Below are 23,404 nucleotides of genomic sequence, written 5' to 3' on the forward strand. Positions count from 1 at the left end.
TTGTGAGATACTTTTATGCGCTTCTGAATCTAACACAGGACTTTTGTCCAGTTCTGCGAGCCAGCGTATACTGGGCCCACTGGTCAGTGCCTCCTTTAGGAAGGCCCCGTGATTCAGAACGGGACACGCCAGTGGCCCGACCTCGGCGTACCTGCTCGGAGCCACTGACAGCGAACGTGCTGAGATCGGACGGCTAGGAGACCATGGAGCGCCGGCCTACGTGGGCAGACGCTAGCCGTCCGTACGGATGCCTGAGAGAGAGAGAGATTTACCCGTCCTGGTCTTTTCGCGCTTTTGAGGAAGAGCGGAGGTGAGTCCACTTATCCGCACGTCGACCTCTCGTCTCACCTTCTCCGCTCTTCCTTGCTTCAAGCCTTCAAGAGCGAGAGATCGAGAGCAAGAGAGACCGGCAAGGCTAGGATAGAGTACTCCTCTCCCCTGAGAGCAGACCTGCCTGAGAGAGATTCCTCTGCTTGTCCTTCTTGCTCGCTCGCCACCGGCCTGTTTATTGCCTGGACCTATCGACTTGCCTTGGCCATGGCTATGGGGGCCATGCTCTCCAGTAGAGCCTTTGCCTCTCCACTCTTCTCAGGTACTCCAACTCCACATTCCTCACGGATTAAATATTTCTAGTTCTTTTTCCATGTTTGGTCGGTGTTTCTTCTTGGCCTTTCTTTTTTCTAAGCTACTGCAGCATAGCGAGTGATTCTGCATAGGCAGCTGGGGGGTTCTTTTATCTATTGATTTCCTTTTGGGTCTGGGTGGCAGTAGATTAGCTAGCTGCAGCTACCGTAAGATGGCACAGTAATAACATATTAGCTAGATCGACACTTGTTCCATTAGAGGGCAATGGATTCCCTTAGGAATTTACAAAAAGATCGATGCTTCAGAACAAGCAAACCAGGATTTACTTTTATAAATGCTGTATTGAATTTTACACCCTTCCTCGCCTACCATTCATCACTCTACCTGAATAATTTGCAACCTCAAATGCCATGAGAAGTAATCTATTGAAATTATAATCCTTGTGGTGACTGGTGTGGTTTTACAGGAAAGCAGCATGAGATGAAGCATTGTACATCACCACAGAACAGGTGTGCATGTTCCTTACTTCCCGGAGAAAGAAGTGGCCGGCATATTACTAGGAGCACCCTTTTCCTAGCCTACAGGACTGAAACGGCAAGACTAGAACAACTTTCTGGCCAGATTCAGCAGCCACTCGTCAACTCTTCTAGGGACTATTTAACCATGAGGTTTTGCAATGCAAGCCTGAAGAAGAGAGTTCTGTCGAGGGTCGAGTGCTTCCTGTCTTCAGATCCAGTAAACAGTGGTTGGCAGAAACCAAGGAGGTGGGAGAATTTCACTAGATTGGAGAGCGCTTGTGTGCAGCCTGAGTACAGAATACCGATCAGAACGCGAGCTGACTGCAAAGCTGAACAGTTTGAGATAACCGGGTCGCCATTGAGCCCTTCTGATGTCCCTGCTGAGGCGGTTCTGGTTGGAGATGCAAATGAGGTTTCTCCCTGGTGGCAACAGTTCCCGAAGCGCTGGGCAATTGTTCTCCTGTGCTTCTTTTCATTCCTACTTTGCAACATGGATCGCGTGAGTTAGTAGTTGCAGATGTATCTGGTTGCAATAATTGAGCTTAAGCCTGCTGTATGAATACTGACCATTTGCTAATTCTGCCAGGTCAATATGAGTATCGCGATCCTTCCAATGTCAGCGGAGTTCGGCTGGAGTCCAGCAACCGTTGGCTTAATCCAGTCTTCTTTCTTTTGGGGCTACCTTCTCACTCAGGTGCATTACTATTATTGTACGTACAAATTTTGCTCTGATTTAGTTTGTTGGTGTGCATTTTCATATGCAACCACCGATACTTTATTTTAGTTATCAGTTTTGACTAAATGTAACTGGGTACTGTCCTTGATGTCCCGTTTATCTAAAAAACAGGCACTTGATTTTCTACATTTGTGATGTAGATTCTTGGAGGCATTTGGGCTGACCGGTTTGGTGGCAAGGTAGTTCTGGGATTTGGGGTTGTATGGTGGTCTATTGCAACAGTTCTTACACCCATTGCTGCCAAGATTGGCCTTCCGTGCTTACTGATTGTGCGTGCTTTCATGGGGATTGGCGAGGTTGATGTCTTCCGCTGTCACTCTACATTACTTTTTGCTATTCATCAGATGCATATACAGCATATTCCTTAAAATGGTGGGCCATGATTTCTTTAGGAGAGTAGCTTCTGCAAAATGCGCATATGGTTCTTAAAATTTTGCATCGTGACAAAGTATGTACCGAAGGATAAGCTATGTCAACATCTTCTCTGGATCATCAAGTACTTTGGTGAAACTTCATATCTATATCAGTTTCTTGAAATTATTAATACTGCAAGCGTTTTTAAGAAATCAAGTTGCTTGTTGCAACACTAAAACAACGACAACAATTTACGATCGGAGGGAATACATTGTAAGGTATTTCTTTTTGGCTTCTGTTTTGATTATTTTCTTATATCTATGGTTTGACAGGGTGTTGCCATGCCAGCTATGAACAACATTCTTTCCAAATGGATCCCGGTTTCAGAAAGGAGCAGATCTCTTGCATTAGTATACAGTGGAATGTACCTTGGTTCAGTTACTGGCCTTGCCTTTTCACCTTTCTTGATAAGCAAATTCGGCTGGCCTTCTGTTTTTTATGCATTTGGGTCCCTGGGAAGCATTTGGTTCGCACTGTGGCTACGCAAAGTAAGATATACCAGTTCTTTGTTCTAGTGGTCATTTACTATAATTTTTACTTGTTGATGTTCTTTTCACTTTTAGATACCCATCCTTGTTCTTCATCTAATTGCTAGTCCATTCTTAATTAGGCACGCAGCTCTCCGAGTGAAGATCCGGAAATAAGCGAAGCTGAAAAGAGACACATACTTGGTGGTAATACCATAAAGGAGCCTGTTACCTCCATACCGTGGAGGTTAATCCTATCGAAGGCGCCAGTATGGGCTCTCATAATATCCCATTTTTGCCATAACTGGGGAACATTCATTCTCCTGACATGGATGCCCACGTACTACAATCAGGTAATTTTATTGTGTCAAGTGTTTGGCAATCATCAATTCATCATTGCTCGTATCAGCCAAGGAGACCATATCAAGTTATACTCACCAAATGATTTGATCCAGGTTCTGAAGTTCAATCTTACCGAGTCCGGGCTTTTGTGTGTCTTGCCATGGCTGACAATGGCTGTATTTGCAAATATTGGTGGCTGGATAGCCGACACCCTTGTTGCAAAAGGGATTTCAATAACAAACGTTCGTAAGGTAAGTTCAATTTCAGTAACCTCTTGTTTCCTGTATGGATTTTTGGCCAAAAATTATGCGCATGGATGCCAATTTTGACATACTTCTGTAACGTGTTTCTGCAGATCATGCAATCTATTGGTTTTCTTGGACCAGCCTTCTTCTTGACACTACTGAGCAAAGTCCGTACCCCGGCCATGGCCGTGTTGTGTATGGCATGCAGCCAGGTCTGGATTGATGATTGGCACTCATAGGAGTTCATAAGTAGCTTCTGCAATCTGATAATACTATAAATGATGTGCTATAACTGCCTGCTGATATTCGTGTCCAATTCTTTGCCAGGGAAGTGATGCTTTTTCACAGTCTGGGCTGTACTCAAATCACCAGGATATAGGACCACGTTACGCGGTAATGTCCTCATGTGAATTTTCACTACACTTTGTGTTCTCCAGTTCAGATAATAACTTGGTGTTTAGTTGCTCCTTTAGGCTTGCGATTGATAATTGCATCTAACTAGACAAGGTCCCACAAAACTGCAGGGGGTGCTTCTCGGGCTGTCGAACACTGCTGGCGTGCTTGCAGGAGTTTTTGGTACTGCTGCCACTGGCTACATTCTTCAGAAAGGTGAAGTCCGGTTGTCAGTCACAGAATATGCAATGCCTTTCTATGGACTATGCTAACTTCCTTCTATGCCACTTCCAGGTTCTTGGGATAGTGTGTTTCAGGTGGCTGTTGTACTGTACTTGGTAGGAACGGTGGTGTGGAATGTCTTTTCAACGGGAGAGAGAATTCTTGAGTAAGCTGTGGATGTTCTTATATGCCGCTATACAGATATAGCTGATTTTGCTGATGTCTTTTTGGTGTACACAAGAAGTAAAGCCCTCTTGTAGAGGGAGAGATACCTGGAAACAAAACTCTCTTCTTTTAGCAAGAGATATAGCTGCATTTGATATCTGGAGTATGAAAGGAATGAATAGCAACTAAAGTGCTCGATGGGCAGAGAAAATTGGTCTGTGTATTGAAGATAGTTGACTTGGAACAGAAGAACTTCTGCGACAGTAAAAGCAGCCGCACCAAGGGAATACCACTATTTGCACCAATCCCCAGGCTTGCACCTATTTCCAGAGAAGTTCAAGCTACCTGTTTCAGCTTCTTGCACCGAACAAAGAATTCCTCATGGCCTTGTATTTTGCTAAAATCGATGAACTAACCATGTTTCGGCTTGCTTTTGAGTAGGGAGATGCAGCTACTGCCAAATTCATGTACTAAGCAAGCATTTTGGGGGAAGACTGGTTTTGTTTTTTCGTTGATTTGCGATATGTTATTTTTTGCGTACGCTGTATGGTTATATCACATGACAGTGGCGATGTTTTAAAGTATATTAGTGCCTGTAAAACGGTGACTTTTGCTGAACCACCGAATAACAATCAGTTGGTACCCTGTATGGTATTCTCTATCTCGTTGGAAAAGTTGATTTCAAATGAGTTGTTAGAAGATCGATTTCAAAGATGGGCACAATTGTGCTTGCGTACACCAAAATCTAAGAAATAATATTTTGATCGCAGAGGTCAAATCCTTGGAGTACATGAAAAGTATTTACATATATTGGAAATTTTCTATCTGGCCCTTTTTCTTCTTTCATTTTTCTTTTCTGTGAGATAACTTCTCACCAACCATACAACAGAAGTACAACTTGCATGTGAAAATCTCTACGCTGTTGTATATGGAAGGAAGATCAATCAACAATGGAAGGTAAATCTTGTGCATTAGTACTCCGTATTATTTTTCATATAAAGAAACATGTTCTAAGCAAAGTATTTGGGTAATCGTTCCCAATCTTGTTATAGAAAGATGTAAATGTGGACAACTGGAGACGCGGAATAATGCATTTGCTAAAAATTTAGTTTCCCTCCAGATTTCCATTTCTCGCAAAAATAAAAATAAAAAGGAAAGAAAAGGAAAGGAAAGGAAAAAAAAAACGCGAAAACCCTGCATCCAATCCAATCCAACCAATCGTCTTCCTCCTCCGGCCGGGCCTTGACTTGCTTCGACTCCACCTTCTTCCTCCCAACCAAACCCCCCGCCATTCTTCTGACTTGTGCCCCGCCCGCCAACCAACCCATGCCTCGCCACGGCCGGCGATGGGCGACTTCCCGCCGCCCTCTTCCCCTCTATCCGACCGCCCGCTCGTGACTCCGCGCCGCCGCGAGCTCTCGTCCTCGGAGCCGCCCAGCGAGAGCGACTGGGACGGATCCAGCCGCGAGGGCTCCCCCGACGCCGCCTCCACCTCCGCCTCCGGAGAGCTCGTGCGCCGCGCCGCCCGCCGCTGGAGCGGCCCCGACGACGACCCCGCCGCGCAGATCTCGCGCCGCGCCGCCGACGCTGGCTGGTGGCTCGGCGAGATCGAGCGCGAGCGGGTGCGCCTCGTGCGGGACTGGGTCCAGATGGCCGCCCGCGACCCTCCTGCTGACCACGCGCGCCTCCGGATCCGCGGACGCCAGGCGCGCCTCGAGCTCGTCATGCGCATGGCCGCCGACCGCCACGCCGAGCTCCAGCGCCTCTCCCAGCAGCGTGCCGTCTCCGACTTCCCCCACCGCAATCGAATCCACGTCGGTGCAGCTTCCTTCCAGGCCACTGTTCCATCATTTCGCACTGCTCTCGGATGCTTGCTTTTCGTGTGTGGCACTTCAGATAACTGATGCTTTGTCTCTTATCGATCTTACCGTAGGCGCTGCTCCGGGGGAGGTTTCTGCGGAATGGTGGTTTGCCGGAGGAAGAGAGAAAGCTGCCATCGGTGGCTGCAAGGGAGCTCGGGCAGCTGCGACAGCGGCATCCCGTCTCGGGTTTGAGGTGTGTATGCCAGCTCGTTTGTGTATCCGCTGCTGCTGCTGCTTATTCTTAATGGACATTAGCGTCTCCTTTTCTTTGGTTGGGATATATGCTAGTGATTATTGGAGTAATGGGTCATTATCAGGACATTCTGTTGCTTTGGTTGGAGGAGCTCCATCTAATAACGAGTGCATGATTCATGGTAGTTAGTACTGATGCTGCTATTGCTACAGTTTATTCATTTGCCCTGCATGTTGCTGATATTGTCGCAATCAACATATAATGGTTGGAGTAACAATGATTATTGATGTAATGAATGAATGATAAAGTTCCGTTAACTGAGCAGTTGAAGCTGAGTTTCAGATCAGTGTTACTCAGGCCACTCACAGTTTTTCTTTGCCTCCTGTTTCATGCTAACATAGAATACTTAAAAGTACAATCTAGAATAACTAAAGTGAAAGGTTACAACCTTATTGGCAAGTTGTGACATTTCAAAGCTACCTATTTTTCTTTTATTTATCTTTTTATCTGCTTGACTTTGGACCTTTAGATCAATGCTGGCATAAGGCGTTCATTTGCAGGTCCTGCAGATTAGTGAAAATTAACAATTAGCAGATGACTTTTGTTTGTCTTGTGCCGGTGTAGCTATTCTGGTATCATGATATGAAGATGTTAATACCTCCTTTCAATTATTTTCTTATGTTGTTAAGCTCTCATTTCTCGCCTCGTGATATATCACTTTCCAAACTAGTCATACAATATATCCATAGGTTCATTTTATGTTACCTATTCTTATTCTCTCTTTGTCCTTTCACATTTGTCAATTTTAAATGCGGGTGTCTTCACTTCCTTCCTGGATGTGTCTAGCTAGCTGTTGCAGTTATAAAGTAGACACGTAATGTAACTAAGTTTTAATGTGTATTGAATAATGCAATAAAATGATAATAGTACTCATCAATTTTAATAACTAGAGAAGAGTTCCACTTCAGATTGGAGAATCTCGTACGAGGTCAAGCAGCGAGCCAGTCCGATGCTTCTTCATCTCAAAATGTTGAGCTCTCCACAAATGATCATTCTGAATCAAGCCGTGCTACTTCTGAAGATGCTCAGGACACACATCAACAAGCAAACGAGAATATTGATCTTGAGCGGATTGGAGGTGCAGCAACAGCATCACAATATGGAAGTAATGCTCCTAGTATTGCTGAAGGCTTGTCCGAACCTCATAGTCAGGAGGACAGCTGGCAGGAAGATTTGGAGGTGGATAGAAGAGATTGGGAACAATTTTCTCATGCTATTACTGGAGAAGAATCTGAAAGAATTTGGCATGAAAATATAGACGCAAGTTCATCTGATGAGAGGACGGAGGTTGGAGATCATCAAGATGCATATCTTCCGGAAGAAAGTGATGAGTCAACTAGCGATAATAATCTTCCTGAAGTACATGAAGAGCAGCATGAAAATAACCATCTTCCTGAAGTGCTTGAAGAGTTGCATAACAATAATCATCTTCAAGAATCACATGGACAGTGGCATGAGGACAATGATCCTACAGAAGTACATGAAGAGTGGCAGAGTGATCATGATTTCCCAGAAGTAAATGAAGTGTGGCGTGATGATGATGATGAAGAATCCAGTGGCACTGCCCATAATTGGCATGATGATAATTCAGAGCAACCAGTTGACCAGGAATCTGTGCTTATTAGAAGAGCTAATACATTTACCCCTGGTGATGATGATCATGTGTACAGCACAGAACTAAGGGAGCTTCTAAGCAGGTTTTTCTTCCTTGCATAAAGAAAGTTAGCACGAACAATCTATTCAGTATGTAATCTTAATACTGAAAGTGTACATTTTGCAGAAGGAGTGTTTCTAATCTTCTAGACAGTGCTTTCCGTGAAAACTTAGACCGACTTATCCGATCATACGTTGAACGGCAAGGTCGTGGTCCTCTGTCTTTGAGTCTGGAAGCAACACCCGCGGCCCCTGACCCACCGGAGCAACGTCAGGAGCAGCATAGAGACGACGAGGAACAGGAACTTCATGATACTGATGACAGTCCTCCTATAGTGATACCACCTCCACCTATACCTCCTCGTCAACCACTTTGGCATTCAGAGTTGCATCGTAACAACTGGATCAGACAGAACATGCATCGTTCTGATACTGTAAGCTATTCTCTTTGACATTCTTACGGCACACGCTTTATGTACTTTTTAATTTGTTGCATTCCTTTGCAATTTGAATGAATGAAACATACTTTTGTAGATAATTGGATTCAAAATTACTTAATGAGTTGCCACATTCAACCGTTCTTTTTAAGTTGTAATGGGATATTTTACAAAGTAGGGTACACTGCTGCTTGTATGTAGCTAAAGGCTGCTCATGTTTCTTCTGGTTGGGTTTTCCAGGAATGGGAGGCTATTAATGATTTAAGGGCTGATATGGCTAGACTTCAGCAAGGCATGGGTCATATGCAAAGGATGTTGGAAGCTTGCATGGATATGCAGCTAGAGTTACAGCGTTCTGTAAGGCAGGAAGTTTCCGCAGCCTTGAATCGCTTCATTGGAGAACGAGGTTAGTAGCTCAGCATGTTCCTATTTTCTGCATTTCCTCAAGTGTGCTATTTTAGAAAGGAAAACATAACCTGGCATTCCTTGCCGTGTTGGTTTTATTCTTACCTTGAGAAAGTAAAGGTTGCCTGTTATCAAGGGGCGGACACATGTTTAGCAGACTCCCCCACTCAAAATCTTAAATTGCAAGAGCATATGTTTGTATTTAAAGGAAAAATACTCAAGTATTTTTTTTAATTTACGCAAAATGTACCCTCGCTCAAAAACTTTCTGGGTCACCTCCTGCCTTATCCATTACGAACACCTTGTATTGTTGATAACAGGATCTGTTGCTGTCTATTTATGTTCCGATGTTCCAAATTTCCAAAGCATAGTTATTAGAGGGATACCCCTGCCACCCTCCGTACCCTCTTCATACCAATCAAATTGATGCCAAACTAGATGGATAACTAGACCCTACACCTGTGGTCCAGATGCAAACCACCATCCCTATATCCACATAAATCATCTTAAGATTAGAAACCTAGGTATTGCTTGTCGCTGCCCAACAGCTAGCCTCTCATGGTAGCGCCTGATCCGCAAAGCTGTCGCTGTGCTTGGTCCGCATCTGCTGAGCGTATTCGTCCCGAGAGCATGGAGGAGCTAGCACTCCTTCTGTCGGCAACCAGCGTTTGGTAGTTCTAGTGACACGGTGCATGGTTCTTGTGTTTCTGGTGAAAGTATATCCATCGGTTCCCGCACTAGCATGTCTGTCACCTAATCAATTTACCATTACACCTTCAACGATCCCTCAGGAATCATGAGCAATCTGCTATAAAGGCAACCAGAATTATACTGGAAAAGAGATCTGATGGTGTCATGGCGATACAGCGTGCCTGTTTCATGGCTGGCAGATGACTAGGAGGGACAAATTAGATAGGGATCTGTTAAAAGTGAAACATCAAACCTAGATCAGACAACTGACGGGCTTGGAATTTAAAATGAGAGTGATGACTATTTTCACTACATTCATTAGACCAATTTACCCTTTTAAAGTAAGAGTTAAGTTTTAATCTCCACTGTCGTAAATATTTGTACTTTTCTCATACCTGTACCTTGAATGATGTACCTCGTACCTCAGGGGAATATAAAGAAACTATAGATGATGGATCGAAATGGATGCATGTGAGGAAAGGGACTTGCTGCGTATGCTGTGATACTCCAATTGACTCTCTTTTGTACAGGTTTGTTTTGTTTCTATCTACTAATCACTATTACTGTGTGAAATTAGGCTGTGGGTCCATCTGTGTGTAATGCTAACCATGATTATGTTATGTGGGGCGGGGCGTACAGATGTGGGCACATGTGCACATGCTCGAAATGTGCGAATGAGTTGGTTCGAAGCGGAGGGAAGTGTCCACTGTGCCGTGCACCCATAATTGAGGTGATCCGAGCTTACTTCATCATGTAGATGTAGATACTATACAAGGAAAGAAGATGAAAGCTTTGCAGCTTCCAGTATGATATAACCCCCCAGGACGGAAGTATTGATTTGATTGCTCAATTTTTTTTGGCATGTTTTTTCAAGGGTTCTATACATCTTGTTCCCTCCAATGTGTTAGTTATATCTTTCTTTTTTCTTACCCCCTTGTGTAATGTAAGTATTTGTTTGTTTCGGGGTGTTGCTAATTTATTTTTGATTTCTCCTTCGGTGAAAAAAAAAGTATACCTAATGAGAATGCTGGAAAGAGATGATGAAATGTTTTTTCACCCAAGGAGGCAGGCTTAAGTCGTTTGAGACGATGAACTCAAAGAAATAAAAGTCAGTTGAGATTATTGCTGGCGCTTTTCTTGGTCACGATGAACTCGAAGAAATAAAAGGAGGCTTAAGTCGTTTGCAGACGGAGATGCCAAAATTTGGATCCGGCGGAGTTAACAGTTTGTTACGAGGTCCAAAGCACGTCTTGTCTGGAGATGGGTTAGTTTGAGTTCAAAAGATGTCTCAAGTTTGTCAAAATTTAGATGTATCTAGGCATGACTTAGTGTATAGATGTATTCAAATATAGTCAAAATTAAGACATCATTTGTTGGATGGAGGAAGTACTTTGAGATTCCTGACCATCTTGTTGGCGCGCATCACGCTCGGTAGTAAGCATGTTGTATTTTCATATTGAACTCCATCAAGTTCAATTCCATAGTTTGGTTACCCGCAAAAAAAATCCATAGTGTGGTTTTTCATATTTTACTCCAGCAAATTCAGTAAGCACTGTTACTGAGGCGGCTAGCTTTGGAATAGTATAGCTGCCACAAAAGCAAGAACGTAGCCAGCAAAATGGTCAGCACGATTGGCACGCTTTGACAAAATAAACTGAATCTATGATACGCTTATCATGGAGCTAACACAGCGAGGCAAACATCAATTATACAGTATTAGACCAATTGGAATTGACCATTAGATGATTAAAAAACTGTGTTACAGCTGAGCTTTAGACATGACAAACCAAAACTGTGATGCAGTACATTTTTCCACATAAATTTGGGCTGACAGTGGAGCCCACACGTGGCGACGAACAGTAAAGGAAGGAAACCCCCAACAGTCCAACACCATCAGCCATGGCGACTCCTGCGGCTTCAGCTCCGCCGCCGCCGACTCCACCATTCTCCTCCGCTTCCGCATCCGACGATTCCGAGTTCGTATTCTCGCCCCTACTTCTGATCCCCTCCCCGACCTCCGATGATTCGTCCCGGTAGATCTGCACTATTCTGGCTGGGCAGTTTGAGAAATTCCCTGCAGGCGTTATCATCAGCGCGCATTTTCGTGTCATTTTTGTCTTAGGGGTGCACGCGCATTTCATATCTTCTCGGAGTAATGCTTCTCTTTTACTGTATTGCAGGTCCAGTGATAGTGAGGTCAGCGTGTGGGATTCCGAAGGTACTTGTTAGTTGCTGCCCTCCATTCTTCGCCCCCTTTTTTTTTATCTGTGTCGTTCTGGGAGTGCACGCGCACTTCCTAAGTATTATCAAGCTCCAGTTTTTGGGTTCAAATTGCAGGCCGAATTGAAAAGGTGTGTAAAACTCAATCCTGTAAACTGTTGCCCATGTTGCTTGCTTCGTGCCATGAAACTTTCTCATGTAGCCTCATCGCTGATAGTATGAGCGGCAGCAGGAAATAATTCATATATGGTGTCCTTGATTTTAACTTAGTTAGTTGGTATTCCTTTAAGTCTTTAAACATGTAGTCTATGGCAATTTCTCTCAATTTCACTTTCATATTTTCTATGCCCCCCTCTCCCCTCGTGTGTTAAGGAGATTTCCCCCCTATATTTTGTCTCCTGAGTTTGGGAGTGGAACTAAATGATTTTACACTTTATCTTCCACATTGTTCCCCATGGTTGTTGTCTGTTTCTGTGCAGATTTACACAGTCATGCACAGTGTCTTGAGGTGGAGGAGTTGGCTGCAATGTCAGTCAATCCTAGTCTTCTTCCCACTCTCAATGATTTACTTCTCAAGGTGTATACTGTGCTGCGTCCAAAGGCAGTTGACTATGAACAACGAAATACCTTGGTTGATGTCTTCAACGAGATGACTAATAAAATCTTTGGTAAGAGATGTTATTTCCAATTCTTACTAATGTGGTTATTCAATATCATGATGGACCTCTTGCAAAAAAGAAAAGGAGAAAATATCATCATGGACTTCTGCTCTCTTCAATTGTAACCCTGTAACTGTCTCCAATAACAATGTTCATCATCAGTCATACACTTTGTAATTGAGATTTTCAAATATGCCCTTTAGACTTTGTAGGATGAGATCGCCATATACAAATATTAATATCGATATGTTTCACCAGGTACGTTTTTACAAGTACTACTATTAAGCAACATTGCTGATGTGATAGCATAGAGAGAACTTCACAGGAGGAGAGGGTTTTGTGTGTTTCGCAAGTAATGTTCTAGTTACTGCTTGAGCATTTGCCTCTTTCATGCTGATTTGACCTCCTTCTCTAACGAATCATTTCAGGTAACAACAACGGGTTTCCAGTTGTGCAAGCATTTGGATCATTCACAATGGATTTATTTACTCCTCGAAGTGACCTGGATCTCTCTGTCAACTTCAGTGCTGAGACCGAGGATCAGTGTGCTCGCAAGAAAAAGATTTCCGTCATTAGGAAATTTGCCAAAGTTCTATATTCTCTTCAAAGTAATTACTGTTTGAGCAGAATATCTTTCACTTGTGTTCTGTGTGTCCCTTGATATTGGTTTTTTACTTTCAAGCTCTTTGTAGTGTATTCTTGTGGTAGTTTATCTTCACAAACGCATGGATCACATATTCGCATTAAAAAAAGAGCTTAATTCTGTAGGTGGTTTGTGTGGATTAAATCTTCAGATGGTTTAGAAATCTCATAAAAAAGAGAGAAACAAAAGGACACTGCAACAGTAGTTATAAGAGCACATTCATAAAAGTAAACTTCTCATGTTTGAAGTTTGACAACATAACTCGTTTAGCTAACTGCGTGGCTGTGCCCTTTTATCATATGAATCTCCACCAATTGGGTGGAACCTTCCTAATAATGGGAGTTTCTGTCAAATAGATAAAGGAATTCTTTCTTGGCCCATTTATCTTTTGCACTAACATATTCTCAATTTCAGGGAATGGAGTTTACTGTGGAGTTTTACCTGTCTTGAGTGCTAGGGTGCCTATTATAAATGTTATTGATCGAGGAACTGGCATAGAGTGTGATATTTCGATTGAAAATAAAGATGGCATGACAAGATCGATGGTCTTTAAATTTATTTCTTCACTTGATGAAAGGTTTCAGATACTAAGTTACCTGGTAATGTAATTTTCTTTCTCTTCATTTGATCATTTCCTGATTGGCACCAGTTCCAGTTGTTGCTCTGGGTGTAACATAACAATGCTTGATGAATGATGATTATGCTGCAACCATGTGACAACAATATCAGCACCAGTTATTTTCTATTTCTTCCGCAGATGAAGATCTGGGCTAAGATACATGATGTGAATAGCCCGAGTAAACAGACGATGAGCTCGATGTCAATCATTTCCTTAGTTGCTTTCCATTTGCAGGTACCACGAATGTACTGATTGTAGGTTCTATTGCTGCGTTACAAGTAAATAAACTTCCAGTGTCCGGTTTGGTTTGACTAGTGACCATTGATCAATTACTACATGGTATTGTGTGCTGCATAGCTGGAATTAGATTTCGATCTCCTAACATATGGTAGTGAGTAGTAGCTCAGTAGTCTAGGCATTGAATATTTCTTTTATTTGTGTATCTGATTAAATATAAGTTGATACTTCTTACTGTTTTTGCAATGTGCAGCACAGACCCGGCATCCTCCAATATTGCCTGCATTCTCTGCCTTACTAAAAGGTATATTTTTCTTTTCATCTTTGCTTTTTTTCCATTCACTGGTATCATTCTTATATTGTATTACTAAGAAACGAGGGTAAGATCATAATCTTATTTTTGGCCCATGCAGATGGTTCAGATTTTAAAAGTGTTGAGAAGAACATCTTCCTGTTAAAGGGGTTTGGGAGCACAAATAAAGAATCTGTAGCTGAACTGTTTGTATCATTAATAAGTAAAGTGAGTACTTATAAGCTTTACTTTCTATTTCCTTGTAAATGACAAGCGCATGATGCTTACTGATAGGTGACAAACTTTGGGCTTTCCTCTCGCAGCTACTATCAGTGGAGAGTTTATGGGAGCATGGGCTATGCGCAAGCAATTTTGAAGCATCATGGATCTCTAAGACCTGGAAAAAAGGAGTTGGTAATTTGAGTGTAAGTGTTCTGCGGATTGACTAGTAATAAGTAACTGAAGGCCAGACTCCAGACTCATCGTGTGCAATATTTCTCTGCTCGTTTTCATCTAGGTTGAAGATTTCTTGGACCGGTCGCAGAATTTTGCCAGGGCAGTAGGGAAGGCTGAGAAGCAGAAGATTTGCAACTGTCTTAGGCATTGTGCTTCAAACCTGTCAGATTTCATGAGGGGCAACATCGACGTGTCGAAGCTGAAGACCCGTTTGTTTGGGCAGCTTAACCCAGATAATTTGGTCAGCAAACCTCGTTTAAAACGTGGCAAGAGGAAACAGAACTCCAGACTGAGCCCAGAAAGTGGATATGGGCTCCAAAAGAAAAGAAAGCATGATGCACGTTACGAGGAACCATCACACCAAGCTAATGCTACAACCAGTACAGCTCCAGCCACAGCTATGCCTCCCATTCTGCATCAGCGTCCCACCCAGTCTAGTGGTGCTCAATCTGTGCACGAGCCACGGTGGCCTTTTGTCATCGTGCCTTCTGGATTTGGATATGGGTTATCCGTCCGATTGCCTGGCCGGGGATTATTGGGCCGAGCCCCGGGTAATTTGATTCGATCAGATAATGGAATACCGCTACCGAAGCAAAGTCCACTCCTTCCAACACCATGCCAAGAAACATTTGCTGCTAATGGACCTGGGCAGCTCTAGCCTCCAGGCTCCAGAGTCCAGCATAATGAGAAGAGGATGGTGCCTTCAGATTCCAGGAGATAACAACTGCGGCTTAGAATATATGAAGCTAGCCAGGTTCCGGAAGATGAAAGAGTCATGTGGTTTTGTTTGTTTGGAAGAGGAAAAACGGAAGGCTGTGATAACCTAGGTTGTAGACTTTGTGCAGTTATTGTCAGTATTATATTATGCAAGTTTGCATTGTAATGCTTGCATTTTATTTGCTGCAGGGATTTTAGATAAAATCTTTTACAAGAGCAACCTTAGCTGCCTCAAGACTTTCTTGCAAAAACTTGTTTTTATATTTTATTTTTGGTGAGAGGCTTGGTTTGGAAAGTAGTGGGCCGACCGGGGTATGGAGGTACAACTTTGTTAACTAAATCAGCGACAACTAATATAAATCAGAAGGAGTATCTTTTTGTTAGCTAATTTGGAAAATATTAAGCTACTTCGGCGTAAATAGTGCTATGCATGTATTGTCTTTGGCTTACCCGCGAAACCCAAACCCGTAGGGTGAATTCAGGATCCGTTGCCATCTTGACCCCCTCCTCGGATTATATGGCCTTTTCTCCCAATCTTAAATATTTATAAAGAAATTTAGAGGGTTTAAGAAAAGCCTTGTTGAGAAATAATAATTGTTCTATATGGGTCACCCCATATGTCCTGCGTGGCGAAAACCATGTCAACATACCTCAGTATCAAAATGTAAAGATACACCATTCTCATGAATTATGCTCTGTTATACTACTAGCACTTTAAGTTAATTCTCAAGAATGCAAGATCAGCACTTGAATGTGTAATAAGCAGACCGTGCGTGCCACATATCACACAAAACATAACTCGTTTGCTCCTTCAAAACAAGTAGAAAATTCAATCGACTGAGAAAATCAGAAAATATTGGGTGATTGTAAGCACGTATGATGTGTAGCAGTGAGGGAAACCAAACTTCCCACTAAATAAGCATCAGCATATTAGAGGCTGAATCATAGCGTGCAAGATGCAACAATACAGGCTTCATTGGCCAATAAACTTGATGAAAAATCATTCTTAAAAAAAACTTGATTAAAACTCTCTGTGCTTACCTTAACATGCCAGTAGAGTGGCAATAATCCAAACATAGACATGGATTCATGGCTTCTCCAATAGAAATGGATTTGACAGAAGCATTTATAGACAAGGATCCACGAGGTATGCAGAAAGGGTTTTTGAGCTTACTGATTCCACGCTAGAGGAAGAGGAGTTCATAACTTGGTAGAGCTGAAGATGATAACTGCCGTGGCAACCCAATGTCAAGAAATGGATTTGACAGAAGCATTTATAGACAAGGATCCACGAGGTATGCAGAAAGTGTTTTTGAGCTTACTGATTCCACACTAGAGGAAGAGGAGTTCATAACTTGGTAGAACTGAAGATGATAACTGCCGTGGCAACCCAATGTCAAGTACTAAGACAGTATCAACTGCTAAAATATGATGAATTGTGATATTTACATTCATATACACATACCACCCACGTTACTTGGCAAAATCAATGTATGAATGTGCAATAAAAAGACCATGCACGGTACACAAGACAGAGAATTCAAAAGGAGGAAGAGGAGTTCATAACTTGAAATTTCAATGAAGCTGACAAATTTGAGATACAATAGCACTCAGAGAACATCAGATTCTCAGTGCGCAGGTGATTTTGGAGCAAAAATGAGGATGGTTGGCTGTATAGCAATGTGGGGAAACCAAGTCTTTATTAGATAAGCATCAGCATATCAGAAGCTGAATCCTAGAGAGGTGGAACTGTAAAGACTAGAAAATTCCATTTAGGCAAACAGCTGACATATCATATCGGGGAACCACACATAGCATACCTTGTAAAACCAAACAAGATCGAATTGGCAAACCAAAAATTTCACAACAGTGAACTACTGGGATGAGATACTGAGATGAGAGCAAAATTCATTGCGCTAACTGATAAGTTATACAACAATACATGCCTCATTGCCGAAGAAACTTAGTGAAAAAAACTCTCTACTTGCCATAACAGTTCAGTAGAATTGCAGTAATCTAACATAGTCCTTCCAAACCATAAAAGGTTGTACGGGGCTCAGAACAAGTGAAACAGATAGGACAAACTCCCCATAACAAGCAGCCAATGTAAGCTACAATTTTACCAATTATGCCTTGTCTGTATCTTGATTTTTCTTCTTTTTCTTCTCCTTTTTCTTGTCACTTTTCTCACCTTCCGCAACAGCTCCATCTGGAGCACTCTCTGGTTTAACAAGATCAGTTCCTTCCTTGTTCTTCTTCTTTTTCTTTTTCTTCTCACTGCCACCCATCTCCTGATCACTCAGATCACCCTTCTCCTTCACTGCCTCCGAAACAGCTGATCCTGGTTCTCCCTTATCTTTCTTTTTCTTCTTCTTCTCACTCTTCTCCCCTTCCACTGCTTCTGTGACCTCCTCCGATTTGACCTTCTTTGCAGGCGTAGACTCAGATACAACAATCTTCCTCTTGCGGCCTCCATCGGCCTTATCCTCCTCCTCATCCTTGACATCGGCCTGTTCCACCTTCACCTTCTCCGGCTCAGGGGCAGCAGCAATGCTAGCAATCATTGCATCACCACCAGTGGGGAGCGCCACGTTTCGAAGCCACTCAGCTGGGGTCTTCTCAGTTGGCTTCCCATGCTTATCAAGGAGGCCCTCGGCAATCATCTTTTTCTTCTTGAGCGCCACCGGGCCAAGTCCCCACTTCCTCGGGTAGGTGTCTCTGTCCATCACCACCCTCTTGATCTTGGCTACTGCACCATGGTCACAAGTTGCCATAACAGCAGTGGGCATCTCAGCGATACCAATGGCAATGGCCTCCCCCTTAGTAGTCATGAGAACAACCTCCTCCCCAACATCAATGTCGTTCTCAAACCGGAGTAATCCAGGAATCATAAGCTTAGCACCATAGCATATAGCATTAACAGCAGAGTCCTTGACGACAAGCCTCTTGTAGCTAGTAAGAATGACCTCAAGAGGCATCACCACACGCCTTATGTAAGACTCATCCTTGTGGTTGTCAAGCGCCCACATAGAATCCATCACATCGTGCATGGTTACCATGTTGTCCTGCTCTCCGAGAATCCCCGACCGGACACGGCGCAGCTCCTGCATATGCGCACCAACACCAAGGAGCAGCCCAAGGTGCACACAGAGCGTCCGCACATAGGTTCCTGCCTCGCAGGAGATCCAAAACACAGCAAGGTGGCGCTCCGGGTCGTGTTCCAGAAGCTTGCTCTCGTAAATAGTCCGCACCCGGAGCTGGCGCTTGACTGCGGAGATGAGGGGCGGGCGCTGGAAGACGGCGCCGGTAAGCGACTCGAGCGCGCGAGCCACGCGGGCCGTGTTTGGCACGGCGGCGTGGAAGCGGGCGATGCAGACGTACTCCTTGCCGGCGCCCTGCTGCGACTTGACGAGGCGGGTGGCGCGGTCGACGCAGACGATGAGGTTGCCGGTGACCTTGGGGTCGAGCGTGCCGCTGTGGCCCGTCTTCTCGACGCGGAGGAGGCGCTTGATCCAGGCGACCACCTCGTGGGACGAGGGGTTGGACGGCTTGTCGAGGTTGATGACGCCGTAGCGGAGGTACTCCTGGAGGGGCCGCTTGAGCGGCGAGTGGCCGGAGGGGAGCGGGGTGTAGTGGCCTGTGCGGACGTTGAGGCGGTCGTAGTTCTTGAGGAGGAACGGCCAGGTGGAGGTATCGAGGGACGGGACCAAGGACTGGGGCTTGATCATGTACCCATCGGTCTTCGCCTCAGCCTCCGCCAGTGACGGGTTGTTATCGCCGGCGGCGGGGTCGGCGGAGGCGTCCTTGGATTTGCTCTTCTTCTTCTTGGATTTGCTCAGCTCGGAGGCCGGGGACGCGACGGCCGGCGGCGGGGAGGACATGGCGGCGTGGGGTGGGTGGGATTAGGGTTTTCGCGGGAGCGGCGGCCGTGGTGGCGAACGGAAAAGGGGGGTTTTAACGGGGAAGGGTTTATCTCGGGGGAACATGTTGACCGCTGCCCTACGTGGGCCGTACTGATACTGACGGGCCTTTAATAGGCCTCAAATTCGCGTCGAAGCTGAAGAATCGTTTGTTTGGGCACCTTGACCCAGATAATTTGGTCAGCAAACCAAATTCGCGGATAATTAATGGGCCTCAAATTCGCGGCAAGAGGAAACGGAAGTCCAGACTGAGCCCAGAGCGCGAATATGGGCTCCAAAACAAAAGAAAGCATGATGTACGCAATGAGCAACCATCACAGCAAGCTAATGCTGCAGCATCCCCTAAAAAAAAAAAAAAAACTCATGCTGCAGCCAGTACAGCTTCAGCCATAGCTATGCTTCCCATTCTGCATCAGCGTCCCACCCAGTCTGTGCACGAGCCACCTCGACACAATCAGAATGGGTATGGATATGGGTGGATGACCCACGATCCACCCAGTTGCCTAGCCGGGGATTATTGGGCCGAGCCCCGGGTATTTTGATTCGATCAAATACTGGAATACAGCTACCGAAGCAAGGCCTGGCCTCTTCTTCCCGCAGAGAAACTTTTCTTAACGATGACACGTATGATAAAATCTGATGTGAAAAAGAGAGAAATTAAAAAAGACGCAAGCCTTTTTTTAATTAAGAGATGATCTCTTCACAAGAAGAATAAGACGAAAAAAGGCAAATTTCTCATTGTACTAGATTTCACCTTTTCTTAACATTTATTTATTTAATTTTATTCATCTAACCATTAATTGTAAGATAAGGCAATAAGAGATGGAAGAGATGACCTATTGTACAATATGTTTTTTTTGTCTTTTCTAAATGACGTGGAACACATAAAAAAAACTGCCTTATCAACCATTGTACATGTCCTAATGGAGCTGAGCAGCTCCAGCCTCCTGCACAACGAGAAGAGGATGGTGCCTTCAGATTCCGGGAGATGACAACTGCGGTTTAGACATATATACAACTAGCCAGGTTTCGGAAGATACAAGAGACGTGCTAATTAAGCGGTTTTTTGTCCGGAGAATGTCAGCATCATATACTCCCTGTGATTCATAATAAGTGTTTCAGATTTTGTACTAACTTAGTACAAAGTTGTAATAAATCTAAGACCTTATTATGGTCCGAGAGAGTATTATTTAGGACTTGCATATATATACTTTTGCAGGCAGTTGTTAAGCCACCCTTGTGCCGTGCCTCGTTGTAGTTGTGTAATTCCTTGCGTTTAATTTGCTACAGGGATTTTAGATCAGATATTTTACAGGAGCTTGCTAGCTGCCCCAAGACTTTCTTCAAAAACTTGTTTTATTTTATTTTCGGTGATAAGCTTGGTTTGGAAAGTAGTGAGCCGACTGAGATCTACGGGGTATCATTTTTGGAGATTATTTCTTTGTGAACTCGGGCAGGTAATTAATGTCATGTCAGCAGTAATACATGACTTAGCCGTACGTGAGCATTGCTTACATTATCAAGGTCCATCTGTCTGAACCCACGTACGGACTGGTCTATACCGCAACCGATCACCAGCAATAAGCTCGTGGTCTGCGTCGTGCATATTAGCGACGACTTTGACTTGGAATTGCAACTCAATTTATTGGTCAATTTGAATTGTATTTGTATAATACATGCAGCTGCAGTACCATATATCTGGCCTTTCCTGACTTTCATTTTGCTATCTCTGGACTGTTGACTTGACCTGCTTGTACAGTACGTTAGTACTTGATCTGATTCATAATAAGTGTTTTAAATTTTGTACCAACTTAGTACAAAGTAGTACTAAATTTGAGACACTTATTATAGATCGGAGAGAGTATAATTTTAATACTAAATCAACGACACTTATTATGAATCAGAGGAAGTAATAATCATGAAGAAAAATATAGATATGCATGGGATTGCAGTTGAAAACGTGACCAAGACCACCTTAATTCGCCCTCATGCATGGTCCAAAGCAACAAGAACGAAAATAAGTCCAAGTCACGTGCATCATGCACGGGCGCATTACGACTGGTAAATGGTAATTGCAACTGCATGGAGTAGCAGCATGCGTTTATACTGATTTTCGTCAAATATTCCAAATTAACCAGTATATGTACTCCATGCTGCATTCTCGAAGAAAGAAAAGTATACTGCATAAAAAAGACTGAACTTATGCATCTGCACGGACGTTTTCAATCTTTGAAAAGTCTCTTTTCACAAAACAATGTTGCAATTACAAGCTAGCTAGAAAAGAGTACTTGTGTATCTTGCATGCAACAAATTAAATAGTTGATGGATGGATAATCGCAAATCTAAGTTTAAGTCGATCATGGATCGTAAGGAAGTAGGGCTAGCTCAATTGGTTGTGAGTACTGAAATGTACAATGACATAATTTTGATTTTGCCCTTGCAAATGCAGACTAGGTTCCTATAACTTCGATCATCTATACTTATTTTTGGAAAAATAAGTCGACCATTGCGTGGACGTACACTATCAAAACTTCATGGACATCATGAGGGGCCGTCTTCCGCCTAATCCATCAATGTCTGTGCTAATTAATTAGCACTTTCGATATAATGTCGCTAATTTAATACAAAGTAACTTTTACTTAGGCTAGTTTGAAAAAGAATTGAGGTAATTGCTGAGGCTTTCGCTCCCCGGTCTGTCAAGCTCCGCCATTGAACAGAAAATTAATCAAACTATATATATATATATATATATATATATATATATATATATATATATATATATATATATATTTATTTATTTATTTATATAGGCATGCATCTTGCTAGCAGCTAGAGAGGGTTTCCGATACGGATGCCGTTCACTGCATACGGGCGAAATGGATCCTCCGGCCATGATTTTTTTTAGCATATACATATATAGTCTTAATCTATCCTTCTCCTTAGTCAAACCTAAGCTAGAAAGGCTAAACCAAAAGCTTGAGATCAGCCATCTTCATCTTCATACGCACAACAAAAACAGAAAATAAAGAAGAATCGATCGGCTGCATGCGTGCATGTGACTATATGTGAGAGATTATTTTGCCGGCCCCTTTTACCTTTCTGTTATGCGTGCCAGCTGAATTGGCATCTTTTCAGTTTTTTTTTAAAAATACATTATGCATTACATGGTTTCCTAGGCTATAGCTTATACGTACATATCCGGTCATATGATGATCGACACAAAAGTGTGATCGAACAAGCAAAAAAAGCAGAGCAGGCTGTAAGAAAAAGAAGATGTCTGATGATCCTGTCGATCGATGACAGCTAAGCCTGTGTACACGTGTGTGGCGTCGCGCGGCAACACGCACTAGGTAGCATCTGAAAGAAAATCGGACGGTCGGGGACCAATTTCTCTGCTGCCGGCTCAATCATTGTAGCATCAGATACTTTTACTAGTACTCATGCATGCAAAATATGCACCCGTAGTGACCTCTCAGGTCTCAGCTCGATCACTTTGGGAACGCAAGTAATCGGGTGACACGAATAGCTGGTGTATAGTACAGGAGTAGTGGTATGACACCCCGAAATCAGAACTCAATAAAAAATCGGAAATCAAGATTTTGTGGTAGAGACGGGGTTTACGAGTACAAATTCTATCCGGTGGGGGGGCTGCTGCTTTGTGCTCGTCGATCTTGTCGGAATCATTGTTATTGCTAAACAAATTCTCTAAATCTATCTTAGAATTTATTTATTTTCGTGTGTTAATACATTGTACTACCTCCATTTTGTGATAGGGGCGGGGTTTACGAGTACGAAATCTATCCGATGAGTTTAACATTGAGGTTGACGATGATAATCCAGTTTTTTCAACCATCTTTTGCTTTTATATATGGCTAATTAACCAAGTTTATTTTTCCGCAGTAGATTATAGAATAAGTTCAGCACAATACAGTTTAACAAGGACAAATCGAGCCTACATCAATCTCATGATTGTTGTTGTCATGGTTACCGATTGGTAATGAGCTGAGTGTGTCGTATTTCCTCCGTCCAATAAAAGATGTCTCGAGTTTGACAAAATTTAGATGTATCTAGACATGACTTAGTGTATAGATGCATTCAAATTTACTCAAAGTTGAGACATCTTTTGTTGGACGGAGGAATATATATTTTTAGATGTTGTAGAGAAAACACTTGTACGCATTTGTTATAGTGAAAGTTGTGTGGACTAAAAGATGTGGTTTTTTACTCCTCACCTTGAGAGGGGTTTTCCACGCT

The 23,404-nt window shown here is 43.2% G+C and overlaps 3 protein-coding genes across 3 annotated transcripts; 2 read left to right on the forward strand and 1 right to left on the reverse strand.

The window, feature by feature from the left end:
- The first annotated feature begins 299 nt into the window (after positions 1–299).
- Positions 300–4,748, forward strand: LOC100832197 (probable anion transporter 4, chloroplastic). The gene is made up of 11 exons (XM_003578645.3): positions 300–592; positions 1,052–1,602; positions 1,690–1,797; positions 1,980–2,135; positions 2,526–2,741; positions 2,864–3,073; positions 3,176–3,313; positions 3,418–3,519; positions 3,635–3,700; positions 3,832–3,916; positions 3,995–4,748. The coding sequence occupies exons 1-11, from the start codon at positions 538–540 to the stop codon at positions 4,090–4,092; spliced, it is 1,785 nt and encodes a 594-aa protein (XP_003578693.1). The 5' UTR covers positions 300–537; the 3' UTR covers positions 4,093–4,748.
- Positions 4,749–5,279: 531 nt separating this feature from the next.
- Positions 5,280–15,508, forward strand: LOC100832504. The gene is made up of 16 exons (XM_014902457.2): positions 5,280–5,901; positions 6,021–6,142; positions 7,093–7,899; positions 7,983–8,289; positions 8,533–8,698; positions 9,815–9,917; positions 10,027–10,140; positions 11,568–11,605; positions 12,087–12,275; positions 12,695–12,874; positions 13,324–13,508; positions 13,667–13,762; positions 14,024–14,069; positions 14,179–14,285; positions 14,381–14,482; positions 14,575–15,508. Exons 1-16 carry the CDS (start codon positions 5,434–5,436, stop codon positions 15,169–15,171), a joined length of 3,627 nt encoding a protein of 1,208 aa, XP_014757943.1. The 5' UTR covers positions 5,280–5,433; the 3' UTR covers positions 15,172–15,508.
- A 1,588-nt stretch (positions 15,509–17,096) lies between these two features.
- On the reverse strand, positions 17,097–19,178 carry LOC100832816 (H/ACA ribonucleoprotein complex subunit 4). The gene has a single exon (XM_003578647.4). The coding sequence runs from the start codon at positions 19,109–19,111 to the stop codon at positions 17,357–17,359; it is 1,755 nt and encodes a 584-aa protein (XP_003578695.1). The 5' UTR covers positions 19,112–19,178; the 3' UTR covers positions 17,097–17,356.
- Between the last annotated feature and the right edge of the window lie 4,226 nt (positions 19,179–23,404).

The sequence above is a fragment of the Brachypodium distachyon genome, chromosome 4 (genome assembly GCF_000005505.3).
Source record: "Brachypodium distachyon strain Bd21 chromosome 4, Brachypodium_distachyon_v3.0, whole genome shotgun sequence".
NCBI lineage: Eukaryota > Viridiplantae > Streptophyta > Magnoliopsida > Poales > Poaceae > Brachypodium > Brachypodium distachyon.